This window comes from Erythrolamprus reginae, chromosome 9, assembly GCF_031021105.1.
Source record: "Erythrolamprus reginae isolate rEryReg1 chromosome 9, rEryReg1.hap1, whole genome shotgun sequence".
Classification (NCBI taxonomy): domain Eukaryota; kingdom Metazoa; phylum Chordata; class Lepidosauria; order Squamata; family Dipsadidae; genus Erythrolamprus; species Erythrolamprus reginae.
In genome coordinates, this window is record NC_091958.1 from 991,078 (window position 1) to 1,016,749 (window position 25,672).

Sequence of the window (25,672 nt, forward strand, 5' to 3'; positions counted from 1 at the left end):
TCGCTTCTGGGCACTGCAGCCTCTGAGCTCCACAGAGCTGGACCCTCGTCCTTGCTGCCCAGACCCATGTGGTATTTTGCTGCCCCCTCTTTGCCTTTGGGTGCCCACCCTCCTCTTGGTGTTAGTCATAAAGCAGATGCTGCCCCAGAGGAAGGTACAGTCCAACCCCTCCACTCTCCAGGGTCCAGCCAGGGGTGCCAAAAACACGGGTTTGACCACACTGGAGTTGTTCAAAGCAATAAATAACCCGTCGGTTCGTTCAACGCTTAACAGATTTTTCTCATTCTGCCGTTTCCCCAGATGCTCAGCGTGAGTTTGTATCCAGGCCCCTGTCTGGCTACATGCCGGAAGAAATCTGGAGGAAAGCGGGTGAGTTTGGGGGACGTGAGGAAATGCTTCTCGTAGAAAATTGGCTCTCGCGTCACCAAGCAAAAGCCAAAAATAAAAAACAAAAATCCATAGAACGAACAATCGCTGGAAACACACACACACACGGCTTTTTGCCCCAGTCAAGGGTTGGGCTGACTACCATTGCTCTAATTCAGGCCAGCCTTGCTAAAAGTGGGGTTTGGAGTCCAAATATCTTCAAGTGGCCAAGGTTGGGAAACACTGCTCAAGAGGAAATGAGCAAGAGCCACGGAGAAGGGTTGGGATCCTGTTCTCCACCCCTGATCCTGAACCAGAGCTGTGCAATCTCTGCTGAAGCCTGGGGGAGACTGGATGGCCGCCTCAGGACGGGAGGAGGGATTAGCGGTGACCCTTTCCCCCGACGGATTCTGCCCCTGAATTTGCACAGCTCCCTTCGTCATGCGGGTTAAAAACCTGGCTTGTGGCTCCTTGTATACAACAGATTTGCCAGTTGAGCACTAGCCTTGGTTAGCCTTTTCTTGTAGGCCAGCCTCTTGGGCCAATCCAGGCCACAATACAGTGGGAGTTGGGTGAAGCTCAAGGTCTCCAACCTTGGCCGCTTTAAGACCTGCGGACTTCAACTCCCAGAATTCCTCAGCCAGCAAAGGGAGTTGAAGTCCACAAGTCTTAAAGCGGCCAAGGCTGGAGACCCCTGGTGTAAAGGGCTTAGTCAGTCATCTGGTGAGGGCTATTGTGTGAATGCCACTTGGGGTAGGGGGCTTTGCTTGTCACGGCCTCCCTGGGGAGGGTCTGCAAGAGTGAATTAGGAAGAGTCTGCGGAGTCCACCTCGAGTCTGCGGAAAGGGGCGGCATACAAATTTAATAAATAATAATAATAAATAATAATAAATAATAAAAGAGGGTGAAGCTGTTTAGGGTAGAAACAGTGGGGTCCGTGTTTTGATAGTGTGGTGCTTATTTTAAACTACGGTTCTTATACTTCTTGACTGAAATTAGCTGCCAGTTTCTTTCAGAGCAGCAGCCGCCGCGTGTCGCTTCCTTTGGTGTCCGCTGCCCTGGCTGATTTCTGCCTTGCTCTGTGCTCTGCCTTTCAGAAGAAGCCGTGAACGAGGTCAAGCGCCAGGCCATGTCGGAGCTGCAGAAGGCAGTCTCGGACGCGGAGAGGAAGGCGCACGAGCTGATCACGACGGAGCGGGCCAAGATGGAGCGGGCCCTGGCCGAAGCCAAGCGCCAAGCCTCCGAGGATGCTGTGACCGTCATTAACCAACAGGAGGACTCCAGTGAGGTAGTGGCTCTCTCCAGTCCTGACCTGGAGCCGGGCGCCAGAGTAGCGGGCTGCCAGCAGCCGTGACTTGGAGTCAGGCGTGTGTTGGTCTCGCGGCTCCCCCCTCCCCCCGTGGCTTGGCCTTGTCCTAACCTGTAGGAGTTGAGCACAGCCTGGAGCACAGCCACAGCCCTTTGTGAATCCGCCACAGGAGAAACGGACCCTGTGTCTGGCGCCTGGTGAAGAGTAGAGCGCCTCTTGTTCCCCCACGCGTGTCTTTCGCTCCGCACTGATCTCTGTGCTTTCGCCTTCTCCTGCAGAGCTGCTGGAACTGCGGGCGCAAGGCCAGCGAGACCTGCAGCGGGTGCAACACAGCGCGCTACTGCGGGTCCTTCTGCCAGCACAAAGATTGGGAGAAGCATCACCATGTCTGTGGACAGACCCTCCAGAGCCTCCCATCTTCCGTCGGGGCAGGCTCTTCTGGCCCGGTTGGGCTACCCGGGCCTCCCGCCCAGCCAGACGGGGTGGCGGTGACCAGTTCCGTCCCCAGCGCGGCCCTGGGAGGCAGCTCCAGCGACCCGGGCTCTGCCACTGCCTCACGCTCTGGCACGCCGGCAACCCCAGCGCCGCTGGACACCACATCCCGCTAGGCGAGAGACAAAAGGGAACCATCACTGCTGCTGCTGCTGCTGCTGCTGCTACCACCATGGCTCTCCAAATGGAATAAAAAAACAAAAACAGAAAACTGCATCCAATGCAAACCCTCAGCTACCTGACACGTGTTTGACCTCCAGAGCAACCTCTAACTCTACGACAGAATCCTCACGAATCCTCAGATCCTGGCTTCAAATGGAGTGAAGGCAAGCGCCAAGCCTCGAAGACGGTGATGACGATGGGAGACTCAACTTCCCACCCGTAGGATGTGGGGGAATTGAAGGCGGCGGTGGTTGTTTTTCTTTTCTTTTTCTCCTCCTCTTCCTCCTCAGATGAGGCATCGGCAGGTATCCCCCCCCTTGACTCGGGGTCAGGGAAGGAACCAGGACGAGGCTCCCTCCGCCTACTGCCCGGAGGAGGTGCGTTCACGGGAATAAAGAGGATGAGAGCCCCTTCTTCTGAGAGACAAAGGGGGCAGGAGAAGGCAGGGAAGAATGGATTTCAGTTACAAAAAGCAAGCCTTTTTTTTTTCCTTTTTGTAAAAAAATAAAAATAGACAATAAAAACATCAAAACTCTTTGGCTTTAAGTAAAACAGAAAGAAAAAAAACCCAAAAATTACCCACAAACCAAGTAAAGGAAGCTTACCTGTAAACTACCTTGCTAGTTAGCCAAGAAATACCATTTTCACCTCTGCTCCAAAGGAAATCCAAAAACAGAAAGAAAAAAAAGAATCCAAACTTTTTTCCACTGCCAAAGTTTATTTCTTCCTCCCCCCCCCCCCACTTTTCTTCCTTCGACTGACTTCTTCCTCTTCTTCTTCCTCAATATGGAGAGGCTGTTATTTATTAGAGTTTTGTGGACAGAGGAGTCCGGCATCTTTCCACAACTTCCTTCTACCCACCGTTTGGCAGAGGCTGCGGGCGCCGCGGCTGGTGGAATTTCTGCTCCTTTGTGTTCCTGGAGGGGGGGAGGGTAAGGGGGGCACCTGGCTGCAGACGGACCTTGGCCTGTTCCCGTGACACCCTGGACAGACGTGCGACTGTGGGATTCGCAGACATCTCCCTAGAATAAAGCAAAAAACACAGCCAAGTATCCACCACTTTTGTGAGTGTGAGGTGGTGTGCTTGTGTGTATGCGTGTGGCAGAGAGAGGAGAGAGAGAGCGTGAGGAGGGAACGAGGCTATAAACTCCCTCACTTGGTGGATTATAAAAAAAACCTTGTGCTTTTATATATCTAAATCTCTCAAAACCAGTCGTGTTCCAGAGCTGCCACTCAGCCTGTTCCAGAGAGAGACGTGTGCCATTCACCCCTCCCTGCCGGCCTGTCCTTGGCTGGTTGGATTCTGACACCTGGGCAGAAAGTCTAGGCCTTTCCCCCTCTATCCCCCTCCCCTCCCTCTGCTGTCCATCACCTGCCCATCTTCTAAGGCAGGGTGGGGTTTTTTCTAGTTTTCTTCTTCTACCCGAAGAACCAAGAGGCGCCTCTCTTTTCTTCTCCTCTTCTGAAGACCTGGTGCCAGGTTGGCCCAGAGTCCCCCTGGCCTCGGTGTCTCCTCATTGGCTCTTCTCCTGAATCTCTCACTGGGTCTCCCAGGTGGGCAGGGGGTCCCTTCCCTCCCTCCTGCAGCTCCTGCATCCTTTGGTCTTCCGTTGCCGCTGTCCATCCTGCTTTTTCTGGAGGAAACCAGCAACTGTTTGCCCGGGGAGGAGAGGGAAGGGGAGGAGGAAAGAGTGGCATCCAATGGTCACATTCTTTGCATCACTGGACGAAGCACTGAGGACGGGAGTGCAATAGGGGGAGGGGGGAATTGGCATGGCTGCAGGGAGGAGGGGGGCTCCTTACAGATGGCCCAGCCAGGGGTTCAGGGCAGAACTGTTGTGCTTTCAATGTGAATGTAAATAGTCTTTGCAAAAAGTTCCAAAAATATTGTTAATATCTGGTGAGGATGGTGAGGAAGAGGAGGAGAGACATTTTGCCAAATAATGGAAGTGGACCACCACTATAGTCTTTCAGCAGGTGGGGAAGTGGGATTTTCCAGGGGAGGCCCATGGCTCTGCTCACTAGAAGGGGAAGAGGGACTTTCCCAGAAGTGCAGGACTCTGGAGTTTTCTCAAGGGATCTTTTCAATCCCCCTTAAACAGCCTCGTCCAACTTCCTCCCCTTCCGGTTGCTTGGCCTGCAGGGCTCTTGGGGGCCTTTCTGGCTGAGGAGCATTGGGCTTGTAGTCCAATACCTCCAGAGGTCATCCAAATGGGATGGTGCTACCATTACTCCAGCCGCTGCCCATAGAGCTGGTGTCCCTCCATGATACTTCTTGCTTTCATCTGATGTCCCTCCTCACTTCTGAATGGCCCCTCACAACAACCCCGGGTCCCCTCCAGCCTGGGAAAGAGTCCAGCAGGGAAAGAGACCGAGGTCTCTGGAGTATTGCAGGCTTTTCTCTGTCATATCCCCGGTTCGGGCTGTTCCTTCCCACTCGTTCTGTTTTCTCCAAATTCAAGCACCCCCCCTCTTCTTCCCCCCTGGCTTCCTATGGAGGCATTTCCTTCACCAGAACGGTCACTCTTGCGAGGGGCTCACCTCTCTCGGATGGAGCTGCGTAATGTGGATTATGGGTTCGCTCTGAACTGCCATGGCCTGCACTGGAGTCCTGAGCCTGTGCTGGCTGAGATCTTGATGTTCAAAGAGGCGACGGATCAAGGGCGGAGGGGATTATGGCCATCTTGGGATGGGTGATCCGTCTCTTGCTTGGCGTGTCAGCCTTCAGTGGCTGTGTTGTTGTCTCGTGGTCTCAGAGAGAACCCAAAGGCAGGCAGGAATCCTTGGAAATTTACAGTATACCAAGAGGTAATTAAGTTTCCGTGCAAATCAAAAGCAAACAGGGAAGAGAAGGGAATGTCTCTGCCAGAGTTTCAAGTAAGTCTCCCAATTCTCAGATAAAATGTTATTGCCTAGATTTTACTTGACACGATGGCCTGAATTGGCAGCCGATGTCGCGGTGGCAATTGAATTAAGTGTCAATGCATTTGGAGGGCTCTCATCTGAGCCAGGGTGTTTGGGGCTGCAGCCTAGCAATGTCTTCAGCCCCATCTGCAAACTCTTAGTTGTGAACCAAGCCAGTTGCAAAGTTAAAAGCCGAGCGCCCTCTTTACAAGGGAAAGACCACTTTGCAAATGTGGGAAATTGTACATCCTTTTGGGCTGGCTCAGATCAACTTCACACAGCTATTTCTAAGTTGACTTTTCCCAGGGATTTTGACAGGCTGTTGAACCCATCTGTGAGCTGTGCGCTGCGTTGTTCCTGAGAATCTCTGAAAAAAACGAGCCAAACCAGGACTGGGAATCCTTTGCTCATATTGCAACTTTGATTTGGGTTATTTTGGGAGGATCCAGGGGAGGCAGTTGGTACTGAATGTGCCACACGAGGCAAAGATGGGTTGCTCTTGTAGAGTTCTTGAGCAATAACTTCACAGCTCTGCTTATCAAAGGACACTTTGCGCCTTTATCTGGTTGATGGTTCTGTCCCCGTCCTTCTTTGCTTCCTTCTTTCTGCACCAGGCAATGCTTCCACATAATGGAAGTTCCCAGCTCTCGGGACAGAGGTCTCATCTTTCCATGCTTGGTCAGCTTACCATGCCCTTGAATTCCCTTCTTTGCAGCCGTCCGTCTCTTAATCCTTCTCTGCTAGGAAGGTGGTCTTTTGTCCTGGGAAGAGCCTGAAGATGGGCCTCCCTTCTCCCCGAGGGTCACTAGTGGTGTGATCCAACAGGGCCATTCTTAATTTGTGGGCTTAATTGTCAGGTTGGTCCAATGGCAGGAAGGAGCCCTCATGTAAGGCAGGCCTAGGTCTCCCCTGCTGGTCCTGGGTGACCGGCTCCTTTTGCCTGTAGAGCAAATGGGAAGGAAAAGGATCTGTTGGGTCTTCGGGGTCAAGGGGGCCATGGGGATGCCACCAGCGTGTGAGAACCTGATGTGGGAAGAGCATGCTGGCTTGTCCTGAAGGAAGGAGCTTTTCCAGAGGCCGGTGGGAGCGGCCTGAGGTCACATCCCCATTTTCTGGAAAACAGATGCTCTTCCCATGCGAGGGCTCTGCAGATGGCCACCACGGCTGTGTCATTCTGACCAGATGGGGCCTCCTCTCTCCCACCTTTGCTCAGAGAGTGGGACGCAAGGGAAAGAGGAAAGAAACACACAGCAGCTGGTGGAAAAATAATCCCAGCAGCACCAACCGAGCTTTAAAGACTTTGCTGAAACTCATCAGCTGGAAACCAATCCATCACCCATCCTGACGTAGACCTCTGCCCCCCCCCTCCTCCCCCAGCCCAGAGCTCTGGTTCAGGATCAGGGGTGGAGAACAGGATCCCAGTCCTTCTCCGTGGCTCTTGCTCATTTCTTCAAGAGCAGTGTTTCCCAACCTTGACCACTTGAAGATATTTGGACTTCAACTCCCCGAATGCTGGCTGGGGAATTCTGGGAGTTGAAGTCCAGATATCTTCAAGTGGCCAAGATTGGGAAACACTGCTCTTGAGGACGGGGAGCTCAGCCCAGCAATTCTGGAGAACCAAAGTGCTCCTTCGTTTGCCTTTCAAGCTGGCCAGCCCCTCAAAGCCATCTATCTCCCTGGCGGGAAAGCACGCTGGATTCGGGCCAGAGAGGTGGCACATTTCCCTGGGTCTTGTCCCAGGCCTCGAGCATCTCTGCCAAAAGGTTCAGGGGTTTCCAGTTATAGGGCAGAAAGGAGCCCCCAGCCCCCCCAGGGCAGAGGAGAAGCCCTGTTCTCAGGGTGCCCAGCAAGCGAATCGCGCATAGAACTGTGCAATACTTGAATCAAAGGGTTTGGGGAGGAGGAGGGACATTGCTTGTACCGAGCAAGATGGGAGCGTGTGCGAATGCCTGTAATGATGTCTCAGAAGAGGAAAATCATAGAAATCTAAGCGAATCCAATTCAAAGCAAAAGAGAACCCAGGTCCCCTCTTCCTCCCCCCCCATGCCCCCACCCCAGTGTTTATGGGTTTCTGTGGCCATTCCAGGGAAATGACTAAGTGGTAGAAGGGTTGGGTTCGGGGGCCCTTCTCTTGGCATGCTCTCCTCCCCCCCCCTTTTCCCTTGTGGTTTCCTGCTTTCTCTAAATGTACTGTATGTTTGACCCGTGGAAGATGTAAACTTTATGATCCAGGTTATGTCTGTTCTTAACTCTGTATCTGTGTAATAAAGATGGTTTAATATCAGGCAACTGTGTCCATTTCTTCTGCATCTCCAAAAGCCCATTTGCACATTGCAGCAGAACAGAGCCGAGGTGGCACAGCAGGTAGAGTGCTGTACTGCAGGCCACTGAAGCTGACTGATAGATCTGCAGGTCAGCAGTTCAAATCTCATCACCGGCTCAAGGTTGACTCAGCCTTCCATCCTTCCAAGGTGGGTAAATTGAGGACCCGGATTGTGGGGGCAAGAGGCTGGCTCTGTTCAAAAGTGCTATTGCTAACATGTTGTAAGCCGCCCTGAGTCTAAGGAGAAGGGCGGCATAAAAATTTGAATAAATGAAAGAAAGAAAGAAAGAAAGAAAGAAAGAAAGAAAGAAAGAAAGAAAGAAAGAAAGAAAGAATGACCTCGGGGTACGCTTAGATTCTCAGGCCAGCACCTTGGGTTGAGAAAGGTACCAAGAGGCTCTAAATCAGTGGTTCTCAACCTTTCTAATGCCGCCACCCCTTAATATAGTTCTTCATGTTGTGGTGACCCCCAATTATAAGCCTAGAGCCAATTCTCCCAACAGAGCTTGAAGCTGATTGGCAGGAAGGTCGGAGGGACACCCCCACTGTAAATGCCTGATTGGTTGGATTGTAAAAATATGTTCCAAGGCGCCAGAAGAGAAGCTTTAGTTCCTAACACCAGGGGAAATTTGTCTTTTCCTATGGTCTCAGCCGACCCCTGTGAAATGGTCATTCGACCCTCAGGGGGGTCCCGACCCCCAGGTTGAGAACCACTGCTCTAAATAGTCAGCATAAGAGGGTGGAAGTCTCCTTTCACCCAGCACGCTAAGCCAAACTCAAACTAGCCATCTTAGGGCTTAGCCCTACAAGTCCAGGCACTGAAGCCCTGCAGGAGATAAGAGATCCTGGATGTGCGAGACCAAGTGTTTGATTGGAGATGCAGGAACACCCCACCCGCGAATTAGAAGAACAAGGGACTGATATGGCTTGGTATACACAACTGCAGATACAAGCAAGATACGAAAAAGGTGCTGAACTATTTGGTTTTTATTTGGAAAGGATAGAAGTGGATGAAATACTCACTGGAACAGAGGAGAGAATGATTTAAAAAATGTATAGTTATTTACTTAGCAATAAATGATAGCATGGGCAAAAAAAATTGGGTATATGATAAATGGCAGCAATTATGGGAAAGAAATTATAAATTAACAATGGCAACAGCATATAAGGAGAATCTATATATTCTATAGATGTCATTGGAAAGATTGGCAAAAATGTTTAAAGATAAATCAATTAAACATTAGAAATCCCACCAGACAATGCCATCATATTATCATATGTGGGGGACATGTGCAGAAGCAAGAAATTATTGGGCAGAAATTTGAAAGTGACAAGACAAGATGACACAGCAACATATTGAACTAAAACAAGAACTGTTCATGTTGGGTATTTTATCAAGGAAATATAGTAAGCAAATTTTATATTATAATAACTGCAGCGAGAATCGTATTTGCGCAAAATTGGAAAGCAGGTAAAATCCCTACAAAAGGAGAGATAATTAAGAAAATACTGGAATGTGCAGAAATGAACAGATTAACAATGGGAATCCAAGGGAAAGAAGAATCAGAGTACCAGGATATACAGGAGAGTTTTTATCATTGGATAGAAAGTGAATATAAATGAAAAGGGATATGAGTGAAATAAAATGAAAGGGAAAGATTTTGATAGAGGAGAAATTTAATTGAATTGTAAAAAGTTGAGTTGTTTATATATTAAGAAAACAGTGGTAAAAGAAAAGGTTTTGGTTTAAAATGATCTACACAGATGATTCACTGTTATTGATGATGCATTATTTGTTGGGAAAAAATAAAACCTTTTTGTAATTGATAGGAATAACAGCCCCCCTGTTCAGGTTAAGACGGAGGGTGTTCATTTGCTCTTCCCCTCCTGCTAGTTTAGCCCCCTCCTCACCTCCTGGATGAAATGCTGCATCTGATTGGCTGTTAAAGAGATCAAATGGAGCTCCAGCGTTCTGCCCCAGCTGTTGCTTCTTTCAAATTTGCCTAGCCTTGATAGGTGGGGAAAACCGGGCAAGGGCTTGCTGCCAAAAAGGTCTGAGAAATCATGTTTGGACTCGGGGCAAGGTAAGATAAGACTGTAGGCTGGGCTTCCTTGTTTGCAGGAACATTATTTCTCCTCTCCAAGGGTTTCAATTTTGTAATTTTAGAGAGTCCTTCATGGTAGAATCCTAGAAGTTTGGATGTTGGCTCACTCTGAAAACATGGTGGCTTGTTGCTTTTGGAAACTGTTGGGGCATAAAAACGAAGGTTTAGTGGTTACAAGCCATACACACAAGCCATGGCTTAGTAAAATCATGACTTCAGCCAATGCCCACCAACTTGGAATGTCCTGAAAGAGTAACATTAATGGATTGCAGTTAGTGTGTTTTGCTCTTAGAGGCAAACAGAACTGCTTAGGAGGGGACAGGCTTGAATATTTTGCACCGATGTGTGTTTGTGTGTAGAGCTCAGATAGAGTTTGCTTCTACAAGGAAGCTCTACATTTGCCTGAGCAAGTCTTGCTCATCTCAAGGGGATACCTCCCGGAGTGCATCATGTGGAGGCTCTACAGCCGACCTTCCTGGAGAGCTTGAAGTGTGGCCCTCCCACCGTTAGGCTCTCAAAGCCGCATCTGAACTAGCAACGTAGCCGTTGTGGACATGCATTCAAAAACGAGCGGTCCTTAAGCCCAGCTTTCCTCCTTGGCCCTCCCACAGGATAAGCTGGGTCTTACTCCATCCCCCAGCAATTTGCAGGCAGGGAGCCAAGAAGATATTTCTGGAGGGGAGGTCAGGAGTGGTCACAGGGGAAGAAGGGAAGAGTCTCCCACGGTCTCTTGGCTCGTCTGCAAGGCCAGCTTGAACCGACTGAGCCCCGGCAGAGTAGTTGCTGCCGTGATCGTGTGGATTCCGCACACTTTGTGGAAGTGTGGCGCCTGATACAGCCTTCTCCAGAACCATATTTTATTAAGTTGCAAAGTATTGTAAAATACAAAAGTAAAGAAGAGGACAGTGAGGCGGGGGGGGGGGAGAAAAGCGAGGGAGGGGAGGGGGGGAAAAAGGAGCTTTGACTCCGGAGGCCAGAAAGGGTTGATGTGGGAAAGATGGAAAACTTTGATTTTGGGTTTTACAGATTAGATGGCTGGATCTTTATAGAAATGACTTCCTCATGGAAAAGCAAAAGCTACGATCGGTTGCATCTGATAAAGCCGTGATGGCAAACTAAGGCACGGGTGGCACGGGTGGCACATGGAGCCGTATCTGCTGGCACGCAAGCCATTGCCCTAGCTCAGCTCCATCACCCATGTGGGCACCTGCCAGCTCATTTGTGGCTCGCACGGGGGCTCTGGGGGGGGGGGGGCGTTTCCGGCCACCAGAGGGCAGCAGAGGGTGTTTTTATTTATTATTTATTATTTGGATTTGTATGCCGCCCCTCTCCGAAGACTCGGGGCGGTTTTTGCCCTCCCCAAGCTCCATGAAAGCCTCTGGTGCCTGGGAAGGGTGAAAAATGAGCGACTATGGGCACGTGGAGGGGCATTGAATATGGGTGTGGGCATGCACACGTGTGCAATAGCCCGCACGTGCATTATTTCAGCACCCGAAGAAAGCACACGTCCCTGTGATAAAGCCTTCTCAATAAACCCCCACATTTGGAAGGCTTGTCCTTCCCAGGGACTAGACCTTGCCTGAGAAGGGGCACAGGAGACTTCCCTTCAGTCACTGATGCCAGACCCTCAGTTGGACGTGAGGTGAGGGTCCCATGGAGAACAGAAGCCAAAGAGGGGGAGAGTATGGGTGGGGAGAGGAGGAACACAGCTCTGTCAAGGCCAGGGAAAAGGGAAATATCCCACCGAGGCAGCCAACGTGCCTAACCTTGGCGTTGTGTCTTTCCCCAAGCCATCCCTTCCTTGAGTCCGGATCCTGGTGGTGCCATCCCCCTGCTACCGACACCGACCGTTCTCCCTGGGATGCAGCTGAGATTTCTGCTTGGCAGAAAAAGATGGAAGGAGGTCCGGCCTTGACTCCCGTGGAAGGGGCCCACCAGGAGGCCCCGCAGGCAGAAGACCCCGTGAGTCTCACACTCCTCTTGCATGGCCTCCTCAAGACCTGGCTGACCTCTGCCTATGTCAGGGGCTGCGGGCAGGCCTCCACTTCTTGCCAGGAGGAAAATGCTGGAATTTGGGAAAACCAGCGCCATGGGAGGGCTGGGAAGGGCCATTTCCAGAGAGAGCTCTGTGCCTGGGGAAGAGGGAGGGTCCTTCTCAGGTTCCATCTCTACTTTGGCTTCCCTTGGGGTGAAGGAGCTGGAGGCCATCAAAGCCAAAGTCCGTGAAATGGAGAAGGACGATGAATGGCTGCAGGAGCTGCAGAACCAAGCCAAGTCCCTCCTTGTGAGTTCAGACCCAGGTATGGCTTGTCCCTGGACCCTTCCTCAGGTGCTGCTCTGATCTGAGGTTTCAAGAAATAAACCTGTCAGAAATAACAGCGTGGGGGGGGTTGCAACTCCTCAAATTGCCATCATCAAAGTCTGGCAACGGGAGGGCGTTGGGCTGGAAAGGCTGGCAAAGGAGGCCCCACCCTGACTCCTAGAATTGTCTTCCTTGTGCAGATCTTCTGTTACCGAGAGTAAACGACAAGAAAGTGGAGGCTGACCAGCGCTCGATCTACGTGGGAAATGTAAGAAAGAAGGAGGGGTTGAATCATATGTGCCAGAACCTGTCATGAAGAGTGGGCTTCCGTTTGAGACGGGCTCCCTTTCCTTGACTTTCTCCCAGTGATTCATTCATTTAGAGTCTGGCGGTGTTACATTAGCCAGGAGACTACAGGGCTAATGCGGAGTAGTAAGTGGGCTGCCTGTTTACCAGCTCTGTTAAGTACACCCTATAAATCTTTGGGCTTTTACTTTCTCCCTGTGATAGGAGGCAGGTCTTAGATCCTGTGCTGGTGGGAATTTACTCCCAGTTGCCTTGGGTCTATAAACCATTTGACCGTCCTGGGGGCTGAGGCTGCAGGGCTGTCAACCAAGGGGCAGCAGAGGTCATGAGCGTGGTCTTCACAGGTAGATTATGGAGGGACCGCCGAAGAACTGGAGTCCTACTTCAACAGCTGTGGACACATCAACCGAGTGACTATCCTTTGTGACAAGTTCTCAGGCCACCCAAAAGGGCAAGTGACTGGTTGTTATGGGGAAAGGGTGGGGGGAGAGTGGTTTAGGAAGGAAGGGGCCACCTACCCAGGTTGGTCCTGGGCCTTTGTTTCCTATCATCTATCTTATCAATCAAATTTATTTGCCACTGATCTCATATCCAACGAGCCCAGGTAGTTTACGACATAAAATATTAATGAGCCAGGGTGGCGCAGCAGGTAGAGTGCTGTACTGCAGGCCACTGAAGCTGACTGTAGATCTGCAGGTCAGCAGTTCAAATCTCATCACTGGCTCAAGGTTGACTCAGCCTTCCATCCTTCCGAGATGGGTCAAATGAGGGCCCAGATTGTGGGGGCAAGAGGCTGGTGGCTCTGTTAAAAAGTGCTATTGCTAACATGTTGTAAGCCGCCCTGAGTCTAAGGAGAAGGGCGGCATAAAAATCGAATAAATAAAATAAATAAATAGGGTTCTATTCATTTGTTTTTATTTGGCATCTTCTCTTCTTGCAGGTATGCCTACGTAGAATTTGCTGACCAGAGCTCTCTCAAAGCAGCCATGGAACTGGACGAAGGCACCTTCAGAGGTCGTATCATCAAGGTCAGTCCCATGGGGGGGGGCTGTCCTGGTGCAGGATCCTACTATTAGTAGGAGTTGTTGGTGGATAGAGGATATCTCTGACCCCTCATTCCTGCTTGAAAGTTCTCTGGAGATCCTGGTTACTCTCTCTCAAAAGTTGCCATCCAAGTTGAACTTCTGTCATCATCATAGTTCCTCTACCCTTGAGTGGCTCATCAGAGAACATGTCTGCAGAACACATGCAAAATACTTAGTGCCCTTCCTGGAAATTTTGGAAGCCCAGCTGGGCAGATAAATTCAAGGCTGGTAACTCAAGCAGATGCCTTCAGCGCTGTAACACTAACCCATAAGCTCAGTGTGACAAGAGACAGTGGGAGGATTCAGGCTGCATGCCTTGTGCAGAGAAAGTGTTATGTCTGAAAGGGATGGCTTGGTTTCCACAACATGATGCAGCTGCACCACCTGCCACCCAACCGTCTTTGGTGTGTAATGCTGGCACATAATGCTGGTACGTTGGCCAACTTTAATTTCCCTTCCAATGAGCTGCGGTGCAACTATTTTTCATTGCCCACATGTTCACACCTGCTTCCTTGGGTCCGTGTTGTTTTGGCACCAGGTGCTGCCCAAAAGAACCAACTTTCCAGGGATCAGCTCCACAGACCGCGGTGGTTCCAGGGGGCGCTTCCGAGGACGGGGACCCCCTCCCTCGTCCTGGCAGCTTCTGCGGAGGGCAGCGTTCCAGGGGGGGCTGGGGGGGGGCGGGGGTGGGGGGGGGGCAGGGGGGGAGGGGGGGGGGGGGAGTCAGGTGAGTGGGCAGCATGGCAGCCTTTCTGGGAAACTGCCCTTCTGGAGGGAGAGGAGGCTGAATCCTGACTCCATTACATCTCTGTGTTTGAAGGAAACCCAAAGTTCTCATCTGGCTACAAATTGCAGCAACGTTTAAACATTGCTGCTTTTTCTTTTGTTCCTCTAGCTTGTTCTTCTCTGCCCCCTTAGTTTTAAGTTGCCATCTCAGTCTTGCAGAAGTCCGAACTTTATTTCTGCTTCTGTCAATATGGGGCAGTGGTTAAGCCTCCCTAGATCCTCAGGGAGGATTGGAAACCCACCTCCCTGTCCCTGGGGGGTTAGCGCTACAAGCAAGCAGACTGTGGAGATCTTCCCCAAATTGTTATTCTGCACTGGGGGTGAAGATGCAGGCGACTAGGGTGCAGAAGACTAAAGGGGGGGGGTGATGAAATGATGACCGGAGCCTCTTGTGCACCCACTCTCGTCTGCAGGGGCCGTGGGAAGATACCTGCCTGGTACACACCTTACTAGCTGGCAAAGGAGGCACCTCGAGGGACTCGCCACCGGGAGGAATTCAGAAGGGAGAAGAGGAGGAAGCCTATCTGTACTTGTTGTCACTTGTCAGCCATTTGCCCTGTTTGTCCAGAGAGCAGCTTGCCTTCTTCTCCCTGGACAATCAAATCAGTGAATGGCAAAGAAGCCAGGAGGACACCCAACTGGCTTGGGAGAAGGTGCATCATTTTTTTCTTGGAAGGGCCTGGATTCTTTCTCTTTCTTCAGCAACTACATGCTATTATATTGGGGTGGGGGAAGTAGAGGCTGCCATTCTCTTTTCCCTGGACGCTTAAAGTCCTTAATTTGAGCCATAATGAGAAGGTCAGCGGGATGGGGGCATTCCCATCGAAAACCTAGTTAACCAGCCTGCCCTGTTGCAGAACCCGAATTCACCTGCCTCCACCTTCAAAGGCCCCTTCTTAAAAATCACTAAAAATTGGGTGGGTTTGCGGGAGATGGGATGCAAAACCATCCAGTTCTCTCCTTTTGCAAATTTGGGGTCTTTCTGCATCCCATTAGGCAGTCACACAAGCAGCCTTTATGATTTGTGAACAAGTGTTTGTGTGTATGTGTAGTATACAAGGGACTGGCCAATAGGGGTGTGGAAGAGCACATCTGCCCTGCTTTTCTGCAGTCATCCTGCATTTAAAATGCCCCTCCCTTGTGTGGCTGTGAAGGGGTTGTGAAGACTTGCTAGCAAAAGGGATTTTCTGCAAAAGGCAAGGCCAGCTGGGAGGACAGGAGCGAGTCTTGGATTTCCAGGGATTTATTGCAGGCCCCTGTATTCCAAAAGGCCCTGCTCCTCATTTTAAACTAATTTAAATTAAGTTTCTTCAAAATAAGTATAAAGGAATTTTTACTATTCACCTGCTGCAATCTTGTTTTGCACACTTTTTACCCCAGCACAACCTGGTACATTAATTACTGCTGGCCATGCAGCTTTTGGTGCCCAACAGAACCTTTTATCTTTAATCCATTGTGGAATTTATAAGAAAGGTCAGCATAGCAACTTGTGAATGTTGTCAAAATAGGCGAGTCAAGTTCACATTTTATTGAAGTGATCTTTCCCCCTAGTCTTCTTGCAGCAGACAAAAAAAGAAAAGAAAAATAATTTATCCTCAGATCTGTAAATTGTGCCTCAAAAGTTTTCTCTTTCAGCACTGGAGACATCAGATGCAAGTTTTACCATGTTAAAAAAATATATATTCATTTTTGCAAGTGATTTGCTGAAAGCATTTAAGGAAGTGGGGGGAAGGCCTCCTGGTTAGACCCTGTGAAGCTGACCTGGAAGTGCCAGGGCAGACAAGGCTGGGCATCTTACACAGGGCAATTTCCTGGGGATTGACAGAGGTTGAAATAAGCAGAATGAAAAAGGAGGGTTATATTAAAAGGAATGTATTGATGAATAAGATATGTAGTTTATTATAAAGTTCCATGTTGTAAGACATTTATATTTTTTAAAAAATAAATGGTTCTGCTAGTGAAAATTAAGCTTTACAACCACAGTGGCTGCCTGCAGATGTCTCCGGCATCTTCGTTTGTACGTTTATTTATTTATTTGACTTATATGCCACCCAATCCCGCGGGACTCATGGCTTATACCAATAAAACAATACAGTACAAAGTTAAGTAAAATATTAATAGCAATAAAAGCCCATTAAGATATTAATTTTTTAAAAACCTTAAACTAACAAATACAATCATACACTCACACTTACTAATCGAGCCATGATTGGGCTGGGACTAAGGTATTCACGGCCTTCCGGCAGAGCCAGGTCAGTTTTCGAGGCTTTTTGGAAAGCCAGTAGGGAGGGAGCAGTACGGACATGGGGAGGTAGTTGGTTCCAAAGAGCCGGGGCTGCCACAGAGAAGACCCTCCCCCATAGGCTCACCAACCGGCACTGCTTAGGTGAAAGGACTCTTCAGCGCTGAGCTGGGCAAACAGCAGCCTTTGCATATTCACTCCAGTGTAAATTGGGGGTGGCATTTGCCATGTGGCTTTGTTGTTGTTTAGATAGATAGATAGATAGATAGATAGATAGATAGATAGATAGATAGATAGATAGATAGATAGATAGATAGATAGATTAGATTTGTAGGCCGCCCCTCTCCATAGACTCAGGGTGGCTCACACAACAGCAATAGAACAATTCATATTTTATTATTAAAGAGAAGGCTTAGCAAAAAGCAAGAATTAGCTTAGCTTCCTGACATCCTAACTCACCATGTGAAAAGGCACTGAAAAGGATTTTAAGGAGGAATTTCCTGGCAGTGAGAACAATGAATGAGTGAAACAATTTGCCTCCGGAAGTTGTAGATGCCCCAACACTGAAGGTTTTTAAGGAGCGATTGGACATTAGTCTGAAATAGTATAAGGTTTCCTGCCTGAGCAGGGGTGGACTAGAAGACCTCCGAGGTCCCTTCCAAATGTGTTATTCTCATATAAACACAGTCATTAAAGGGAAAGCACAGGGTATCCCATTCTGGCCCTCAAACGGAGACCCTTCGTTTCTGGCAGCAAAATGTCTTAGCTAGCTTGGGAATGGACCCTCGGCCAGGCTGTTCATAGGTTTCACTGTAAACTCACTCCAAAGTCTTATGATGGGGATTTCTCAATCCCAGCCCCTCCCCTCTTCTAGGACAACCATTTGGATGGAATGGTACAGGCAGAGGTGGGCTGCGGCTGGTTCGGACGAAATGGTTGGGCCCACCCACTATCCCGTCCTATATATAAAATCGCGTTTTGGATGCCGCGCGCATTTACATTTTCAGTTCTGGACAACCTGGTTGTTACATTTTGTGACAGCTACCTCTAGGTACAGGTTCTCCTGGCTGAAGCAAGAGGTTGGACTAGAGGTCCTCCAAGGTCCCTTCTATTATTCTGGGAGTTAGAGTAGATGTGCAAACACTTCAGACGGACTGAGCAAAGGAGTTTATTTTAAGGAAATAACAGCAACGGACAGAAGAACACGAAACAACTCAGTGCAGGGTAGGCCTTGTCATCCTAAGGAGCTGGTAGAAGAGGCAGCACCTTCAGCAAACCTGGACCATCATGGACATCACCATGTTATCAAAGGCCCTTGAAATGGAGAGAGAGAGAGAGAGAGGAAGAGAGAGAGGAAGCTTTTAAAGCAGAAACGGGTCACCCTGCCCAGCCCAACCTGAGAAATGAGTTAATTTAGGAGTCCAAGAAGGGCAGTTCTCCCCTGCTAGTCAACCTTCTGCTTTGCCGGCACCAACCATCCCACTATCCCACCTGCGGAACCCAGCAGCTTCCTTTCCCTCCCCAGCTGTCCTCTTTCCTCGGCTTTTTCCATATTCTTCCCTTGGGGTCCATAGACAGAGCGAAACAGCCCAAGTCGGTACCAGCCCAGAACACCCAAAACACACCTGTGCTTTGCAGCAGACTAAGCAAAACCAGTAGCTCTGTATGCAAAACATCCCCCTCATTAATACCCCTGTTCTGCTCCATTGAAGTCTCCTCAATTTAGCAAACAGGTAGCAAGCAGGGAACTGCATCACTTGCACTATTATGCCATACGATCTAGGATACAAACCAGTTGGGCTTCATTCAGGCCTTCTGGTCATCTACTAAGGCCAAAGTAAGCAACTTAGTTACTTACTTTGAATGAACAATTGAATGGAACAATTTGAATGAACAATTCATTATTCAACGAACGAATCCCTGGGTTTGTAAAAGGCTGTTATTGCCTCCTCCCCTGCTCCCCCCACTGTCAGCATTTGGGCTCCCTGACAGACACCTCGGACCCTCCGGCTGTCTTCCTGAGTCTACCCAGGCTTCATGCTTCACTACCAATTCAATTGGCTGGCTGGGGGATTCCAGGAGTCCAGGTCCACCCTCTTGCAAGTAGTTGAGGTTGAGAAACTCACCTGGATTGAATTTGGTCTCCAGGATTGTAAAAGGGGTTACACATGACATCTGTATACGAGTTATGCAACTTCCTGAACATCTGCAAAGAAACCACGTCCGCTATATGTTTAATCACACCAGGGCTTCTACGTCCCCAGAGAGGATTCTGGGAGATGCCTCAGACTTACACTACGGATTTCATTGTCTCGGAGCGCCGTGTTGGAAGAGTCCACCACCATCACAAACTTGACTTTGGAATTGGTCACGTAGCCATAGCTGCTTGGCTGGTTAAGGGACAGAGACTTTTGGAGACGGGAGGCTGGTCTCCCATCCCTGGGTCTCTTGGTCATTTATCCAGTGGTGCCAGAGATCAGATTGGGGTTTGATCTGCCACTCAGCCACATATTGGCAGGACTAGGAGAGAGAGTGGCTGCAAAAGTCTGATTAGAATAGAATAGAATTTTTTGGGCCAAGTGTGATTGGACACACAAGGGATTTGTCTTGGTGCAGATGCTCTCAGCGTACATAAAAGAAAAAGACATTTGTCAAGAATCAAGAGGTACAACACTTAATGATGGTCATAGGGGTCAAATAAGCAATGAAGAAACAATCAATATTAATAAAAATCTTAGGATACAAGCAACAAGTTACAGTCATACAGTCCTAAGTGGGAGGAAAAAGATGATAGGAAGGATGAGAAATGATTACTAGACAGACCAGGAAAGAAAGACAGAGAAGACACCCCCCCCCCCTATTGGGTTGTGGTCCAGGGGTCCCTTGGCCTTGTGCAGTCCAGTTCTGACAACCTGAGCCTCAAACTAGATGGAGGGTTAAGTACCAGAGGAGGCCCCTGTTTGCAACATCTATCTTAAGCAATGCCTTTAAGCATGTTTTTCAAACTTGGGTGGACTTCAGCTCCCAGAATTCCCCAGCAGGAGTATCAGCCCCCCCCCCCCGCCCCATCGGCCACTGCCCGGTGTGGAGAAGGCGACCTTAAAGGGCCAGCTCCCCCTCCCCACCCCCACCCCGGCAAGGATACACCTTGTAGTCCTCGGTGGGGTAGAGGAGGCCGAGGTAGAGCTCCCGCTGGTCCACCAGCGCCTTCCCCAGCGCCGAGACCTTCTCGTCCACCACGTCCAGCGAGGTGTGCACCGTGTAATGGAACTTCAGCTCGTTCTCGGTGGGGATGCTCTTGATGTAGAGGGGGTAGTTCTGGCGGGGGAGCGAGGCGGTCAGAGGGAGGTGGAGGATGGAGCCCCTCGGGCGGACATCTCCCCCACCTCGCCGGCCTCCCCCTCCCCTCCGGCGCCCACCTCCTTGGCGATCACCGCGATGCACACCGCCATCCTGGCTGCGGGCGGGCGGCGAGCTTCCTCTGCCCTCACTTCTGCCCACGTGGCCGGCGACCTACCAATCGCGTCGCGCTCCACCTGCGGGCTTGGCCCGCCTCCCGCGAAACCTCGAAGAAGCAGAAAGCGTTTCCTGGCAGCTTGACACTTCCGGCTTCTCTTCGAAAGTTCCCGTGCGGGGCTTGGGGGGGGCAAGGCTGGCTTTACTCATCCCACGCGCGCTTTAAAGCTCCGCCAGCGGCTCGGCGCCTACAAGGAGGCGGCTTCCCGAACGGAGGGGGCCTTTCCCCGCAGCCGCCAAGGAGCGCTCCCCCCCCCCCCCGGTTGGCTTTAGCCCTCACCTTCGACGGGGAGCCGGAAGACAGAGTGCCTGGCCGCTCCCTTCCGCTTTGCGCTGGGCTTTTTCGGACCCTCGACGGGGCGGCTCAGCCTGGGCGTTGCCATGGAGACGCAGCCCCTGGCTTTGGTCCTTTGGGGACTGGCCCTTTGGGGGCGCCTGGGGGCGGCCGCCAACCTCTCCGGGACCCCCGCGGCGCCCAACCTGATCCTGCTGCTGATGGACGACGTGAGCGCAGGCGCCGCCTCCCGGGCAAGGGGGCTGAGGAGGGGGGCGCGCAGTTGGCTGGAGGGGCCAGAGGGAAAGAGCCCCCCGGCGTCCGGCCCAGGTGGGCTCCGGGAAGCCCCGGACAGGCGCCCAGGCGGGAAGGCTCTTGTTGCATGACTAGCCGGCTCTCAGGAGTTCCATCCGATTTCCCTGGGATCTCCTGGTGGCCTCTTTTCAAAACCACCCAGTTCACTTTCAGAGATCCGAGTTCCTGGGCCTTGGCAGGACTCGGCTTCCTGGGCTTAAGTTTGCCAGGTCAGAGCCTCCACATGCCCAGGAGCCGAGTCTCCCCCCCCCCCTCGCCCACCTTTTCAGCCCTTACAGCAAATGGGAGATCAACGGAAGCGCCTGAAAATCTCCCCGAGGGTTCTTCAGTGGAGGAGAGAAAGAAACCACCCCTTTCCATTGAATGCAGCTCTTGGGAATTGCAAAGGGCAGGTCCTGTCCACCCATGGGTGGTGAATTGTGCTATAGCATTGTTTCCCAACCTTGGCAACTTGAAGATATCTGGACTTCAACTCCCAGCGAATGCTGGCTGGGGAATTCTGGGAGTTGAAGTCCAGATATCTTCAAGTTGCCAAGGTTGGGAAACCTTGTGCTATAGGGTCTTCTTAACTGAGCTGAATTTCCCTGAGTGTCTGGGATCCTCTTTGCCTTTTTTTTTTTTAGTCTGATGTGCAGTCTTGAAATTCTTGCATTCAAGGTTTCCGGTGGTTTCCTGTCTCTTTCTGCCAGGGATAAGTTTAAGTTTTTTGTTAGCTTGAAAATCTTTATGGGCCGGTCAATCTCTGTGGATACTTCCAGATTTTTGAAGAAATATCGAGTCTGTTTATTAAATTCCTATGCCACTCATTTCTTCCAAAATGAGTCTACCACATATTCTACTACACTACTTTGGCAGACCAGGATCCCAAAAGTTGTTACTCTGTTTAATTGGTTTCATTATGATAATGTGAACTTTCTCCCATTACACACTTCCTGCATTCTGAGTAGTATTTCAGTTGAGCTTTGACCAGGGTCATGGGATGGCCTCCCTGGGATTGAGGCTGTCTTCTTCTCTCAGCACCTCACTTGAACTGTCTGGAGGAGGACTGGGATCTGGGCCCTCGATGTGAGAGACCCAGGAGTTTCCCTAGGCTGGAATCTGCTGTGATTGATGGCTGCCTCTCCGTTTTGGGAAAAGGACTCACAATGTGTATACCGACTTTAGAACTCAGCTCTGGGGCTTTTGATCTGTTCCTGTGATTATGATTCATCAACCACTTTAAGCAAATTATTCCACTTTTCTGCTGACTGAACTATTAGCAAAAAAATTCCTAATGGGCCTCTTTATTTAGTAAGCTATTTTAATGCTCTGTTTTTGTTGCTGGAAATTGTTGGTGTGTACACGTGCATGTGTATTCCTTAGAAGAAGGCTCCTGTTGTTTTGCCTATTTTTCTGTACAACAAAGAAGTTCTCATTTTTTCCTCTTTTTATTATTTTTGTATGTGTGTGTCATTAAAAAAAAAAGTTGTAGATGAAGTCTGGCTAAGAGGGTGAGCTGCAGGTGCCAGCATAGAAAAGCCAGGCCTGGCACCGTTTCCCTGGATTTTCCTTTAATTTCGTAATGCTGAATGGACAATTCACACAACCACCACAGAATGATTTATGCCAACATGGAGTACATAATTTGCTTGCAGAATTACTGGCCTTGAGTTGTTGTGAGGGTCACTCACCAGTACGTTAATAGCCTTTCACACTTTTGCCTTAAAACCAAACTGTGATCAAAAGCAGCCGCTCTACTGTAACAAAAAAATAGCAGGAATATTATCCTAGTTTGAAATGTTCTGGGCCCCTTGGTGACTGTGGATGGAGACCAAAGGTTTGGGATATAAATGCTCCCCCAGAGGGATGTCAGCATTGGTGCTGTCACATTCTTAGTTTGGTTGCTTGTTCCAAAGAAAACAGACGGTATCCATGCTTCATTGATGATCTGCGTGAGGCTCAGTTAATGTGGGGCTCTGCAAAGTGGGAAACTTCCTCCCCTTTTGCATGACCCTTGTGGAAAGAGCTGGTCCCCACTTAAGTCGGCATTGCCATTTTGGACACTCTAGCGATGCTTCTCAATACCTGAATGAGAAAAATATAAAGATTAAAAGCTAACTTTCCCGCTCTAAAAGCTTTCATTTTTCTTGCCTGCTGGTGTTTTCCCAGATGGGTTGGGGTGACCTAGGTGTGCTTGGAAATCCTTCCAAAGAAACCCCTAACTTAGACCGGATGGCTGCAGAAGGGATGCTTTTCCCAAGCTTCTACGCTGCCAACCCTCTCTGTTCACCATGTAAGTAGACTTGAGGATCTGAAGGAAATGCCATGGGCCTGTGGGTAGAAGGTTGGGCGTGATCCAAGGCTTAGCTGCACCATTCCTTCAAGGTAGGCAGAACTATACCCTGGGGGGGGGACGACACTCTCTGAGCTTGCTTGTTTTCATTTCACAAACTAGGTAACATCACCACTGCTTAGCAGGGTAACACTGATGATATTAGCTAGTTTGGGTGATGAAACACCCGTAAGAAAACAAGCAAGCTCAGAGAGCACCAAGGACCCCTTGTTTCAACCCTGAGCTATAGACATTCTCCTTTACTGGAACTATACTCATTGTGGTTTAATTGTTTAGTGCTGTGCTAAGATGTAGCGTTACCCAAAACTACTGTACAGCCACAGGTCTTTTGCGTTGCAGATTAAATGCTCCCATTAGTGGATCTGGAAAGTGCCCGAGAAAATGTTCTGTTCTCCACAATAATTCAGTTCCTGTGATAACCCAGTTCATCCAGACGCCCCTCAAATCAGCCTGGCGCTGTAGGGGAGCAGTTAGGACAAAGTTCTACACATGGGAATTGTGGCAATTTTATTTGTTTGTTTGAATTTGTCAAACAAAAACCGAGAACAAGAATAAAAGAAAAAAGAATACAATGACAGGGACGACCATTCCGTGTTCTGATGGACCTCTCCGAAAAGTTATTTACCATCCAGTTTCAAAGTTCTGACAGCTGCCTCTCTGCCCCATGTGATTTGCATTTGGGACGCTTGGCAAATCCATCTGCAATGATTTTTCTTAACAGCTGTGGCATTTGCTTAACTAATCCTACAAAGAAGGTAAAACTTGGGTGTGGTCACACGGTAACCCATTTAATGAGCAGTGTGACTTAAAACCAGGCCCAATTGTGGCCGTAAATCCAGGATTCCCTGTAGTGATGCTGAAACAGCAAAACTGTAGTCATCATTGGGTGCTTGAAAGTAAGTCAGGCTTGGTGGATCTGCTGTCATCTCCATGTTTTCCTTTTCTCTTCAGCCAGAGCTGCACTCCTGACAGGCCGCCTCCCTATAAGGAATGGCTTCTATACCACCAATGCCCATGCCAGAAACGGTAGGTCCTCTTCCTGCAAGCAAAGCCAAGGGCAAGATCTGGCTCCGGAGTTTCATGTTAAGGGAGACTTACAGGGTGCATTTGGCTAACCCACAAAGAGAGAGGGCAAACAGGCAACCTAAAAGTTTGTTGTTGTTTTTTGCTGATCATTTAAACTGCCAGGAGGAGAGGGTCTCCACTGAGGTCTTCCAAATGTTTCTAAACAGTCTTAGTGCAGCTTATATTCTAGAAGTCTGTGCTTCTTGCTTCTACTCTGAATGGGTTAAGGAACATTTGACAAAAGAGGAATTAAAGTAACGCCTGTTATTGCAGTTTAGCAATCTGCTTGAAATTTATTCCTTTAGCAGAAATATGTTCTCTGAACTCAGCAAGGGCATCTGGAGGGCATCACTAAGCTGCCCATAATGAGCACTTTGCTCCAGGATTTCTATGGGGAGATGCCAGCTTGAGCTGATTGGAGCCAACCTAGCTGGCATTAGAATTGTTTGTTCCAAAATGGCAGATGCTGGAGGAGACCATATGTCTCGAGGCATGCCTTTACAGCTCCAGAGTGATGCATGCCGCATCCTGGCAACAAGTGTGGGTGTTTCTCTCTTTGCTGGAAGGGGGGGGGGGGGCTTTTCATAGACCGATGTGGGCAAGAGAATCGTGGAAGAATGTGTGCAGCCCCTGAAAGAGGCTAAGGGCCTCTTGTGTCGCCATCCTTAGTGATGGCTTAGTCGAGGTGTGCTAGCTAGGGTAGTCGAAAAGTCCTGTTAAATGGCTATGCTGGGAGTTCCAAGGTTCTCAGTGTCGCTCCCAATGACTTGCCCCGGCATTTAATAGCTCTTGGAGGAGCGGGTAGAAGTATCTTCCAGCCCACCTGATCCAAAGGGATTTAGGGCCTGAAAGAAGCAGATGACTGAATCCAGATCTGCTTTAGGGCTGGGGCACCGCATGAAGATAGAATCAGTCCTCGACTTGCAACCACAATTGAGTTCAAAGTTTCTGTTGCTCAGTGAGACATGATACCCTCTGTATTTAAAAAACCCAGTATAGCCTTTTGCTTGTCCTGATGTAAAGAATGAATGGGAAGTGAATGCATATCTTTAACGGATCCCAAGAGAGTGTGGTTGGAATCTATTCTAGGTGTGTTTGACACGGCCTGGTTTAGATGCTTCTAATCCTCGAAAGTCCTGTTCAGGGGAGAGCCCAGCGCATAGATCCAAATCCTGTGGCTTGTCCATCTAGTTAAAGTGTTCTTGTCTTCATGCAGCCTATACGCCCCAGGACATAACTGGGGGCATCCCGGACTCTGAGCTGCTCCTTCCAGAATTGCTGAAGAAAGCAGGCTATGCCAATAAGATAGTTGGCAAATGGTAAAGTGTTTGTTCTTCCCCTGGCTACTTTATTTCTCTGTGCTTTTTGTAGGGGAACTGATCGGAGTTCTATGTCAGTCTCTGTAAGTCTCCAGAAATCTAGGCAAGCTGTCTGGATAACCGTATTCTGTGACTGGTTTCTGAGCTATCCATGTGCTTCTTGCATTTCTTCTCATGACTAATGACAATGCTGCAGTGCTTGTATCGGGTTGTCAGTTCTTCTGGTTTCGACTCCCTTGGAATAAGGAGATGTAGAACCTTCCTCTCAGACTCGAAAGTGCCTCTCTCTGGTCCCACTTAAATGCCCCATTCCCACAGGAAAAAGGATTGATGATGTTAGCGCACCTTTGAAGAGTCGGGCCATAATCTAGATGGGCAGAGGGTAAACTGAGAGCTGGTGAGCAAATATTGACCTCAATCTTTCCTACGCTGCATCCTGGGAGCATCTTTAAATGAGCAAAGAGTTGGA

General features: G+C 49.6%; 4 protein-coding genes across 13 annotated transcripts in view; 3 read left to right on the forward strand and 1 right to left on the reverse strand.

Annotated features, from left to right (window-relative positions):
- Positions 1–2,861, forward strand: part of CBFA2T3 (CBFA2/RUNX1 partner transcriptional co-repressor 3) — a 65,247-nt gene extending 62,386 nt beyond the window's left edge. For 7 of the 10 annotated variants that reach the window (XM_070761795.1, XM_070761794.1, XM_070761798.1 and 4 more), the window contains 3 exons: positions 301–369; positions 1,464–1,654; positions 1,954–2,861. In XM_070761795.1, the coding sequence (XP_070617896.1) occupies positions 301–369; positions 1,464–1,654; positions 1,954–2,283 (590 nt within the window). In that variant the 3' untranslated portion in view covers positions 2,284–2,861. The remainder of the gene's footprint in view (positions 1–300; positions 370–1,463; positions 1,655–1,953) is intronic. The other 3 variants (XM_070761796.1, XM_070761790.1, XM_070761792.1) reach the window with 1 other exon arrangement.
- Positions 2,862–9,375: 6,514 nt separating this feature from the next.
- PABPN1L (PABPN1 like, cytoplasmic) lies at positions 9,376–16,122 on the forward strand. Its single transcript, XM_070761813.1, has 8 exons — positions 9,376–9,640; positions 11,452–11,623; positions 11,856–11,961; positions 12,164–12,231; positions 12,614–12,720; positions 13,210–13,297; positions 13,893–14,040; positions 14,554–16,122. Exons 1-8 carry the CDS (start codon positions 9,621–9,623, stop codon positions 14,748–14,750), a joined length of 906 nt encoding a protein of 301 aa, XP_070617914.1. The 5' UTR covers positions 9,376–9,620; the 3' UTR covers positions 14,751–16,122.
- A 1,412-nt stretch (positions 16,123–17,534) lies between these two features.
- On the reverse strand, positions 17,535–19,912 carry TRAPPC2L (trafficking protein particle complex subunit 2L). Its single transcript, XM_070761816.1, has 5 exons — positions 19,802–19,912; positions 19,528–19,700; positions 18,677–18,764; positions 18,509–18,588; positions 17,535–17,696 (listed from the first exon to the last, which is right to left on the reverse strand). The coding sequence occupies exons 1-5, from the start codon at positions 19,832–19,834 to the stop codon at positions 17,651–17,653; spliced, it is 420 nt and encodes a 139-aa protein (XP_070617917.1). The 5' UTR covers positions 19,835–19,912; the 3' UTR covers positions 17,535–17,650.
- Positions 19,913–19,950: 38 nt separating this feature from the next.
- The window catches only part of GALNS (galactosamine (N-acetyl)-6-sulfatase), a 38,872-nt gene continuing 33,150 nt past the window's right edge, over positions 19,951–25,672 (forward strand). Inside the window, exons 1-4 of the mRNA XM_070761810.1 lie at positions 19,951–20,402; positions 22,636–22,759; positions 23,771–23,845; positions 25,101–25,203. Coding sequence (XP_070617911.1) covers positions 20,280–20,402; positions 22,636–22,759; positions 23,771–23,845; positions 25,101–25,203 — 425 coding nt within the window. The 5' untranslated portion in view covers positions 19,951–20,279. The remainder of the gene's footprint in view (positions 20,403–22,635; positions 22,760–23,770; positions 23,846–25,100; positions 25,204–25,672) is intronic.

Excerpts from the sequence above, each read along its gene's own strand:
- TRAPPC2L (XM_070761816.1), bottom strand. The coding sequence starts at position 19,834 with ATGGCGGTGTGCATCGCGGTGATCGCCAAGGAG. Across the intron at positions 18,765-19,527 it reads CCCACCGAGGACTACAAGGT|CTATGGCTACGTGACCAATT; the intron begins GTATCCTTGCCG and ends CCAGCCAAGCAG. Across the intron at positions 17,697-18,508 it reads GGAGACCAAATTCAATCCAG|GGCCTTTGATAACATGGTGA; the intron begins GTGAGTTTCTCA and ends CTCCATTTCAAG.
- PABPN1L (XM_070761813.1), top strand. The coding sequence starts at position 9,621 with ATGTTTGGACTCGGGGCAAG. Across the intron at positions 9,641-11,451 it reads ATGTTTGGACTCGGGGCAAG|CCATCCCTTCCTTGAGTCCG; the intron begins GTAAGATAAGAC and ends TCTTTCCCCAAG. Across the intron at positions 12,721-13,209 it reads TTCTCAGGCCACCCAAAAGG|GTATGCCTACGTAGAATTTG; the intron begins GCAAGTGACTGG and ends CTCTTCTTGCAG.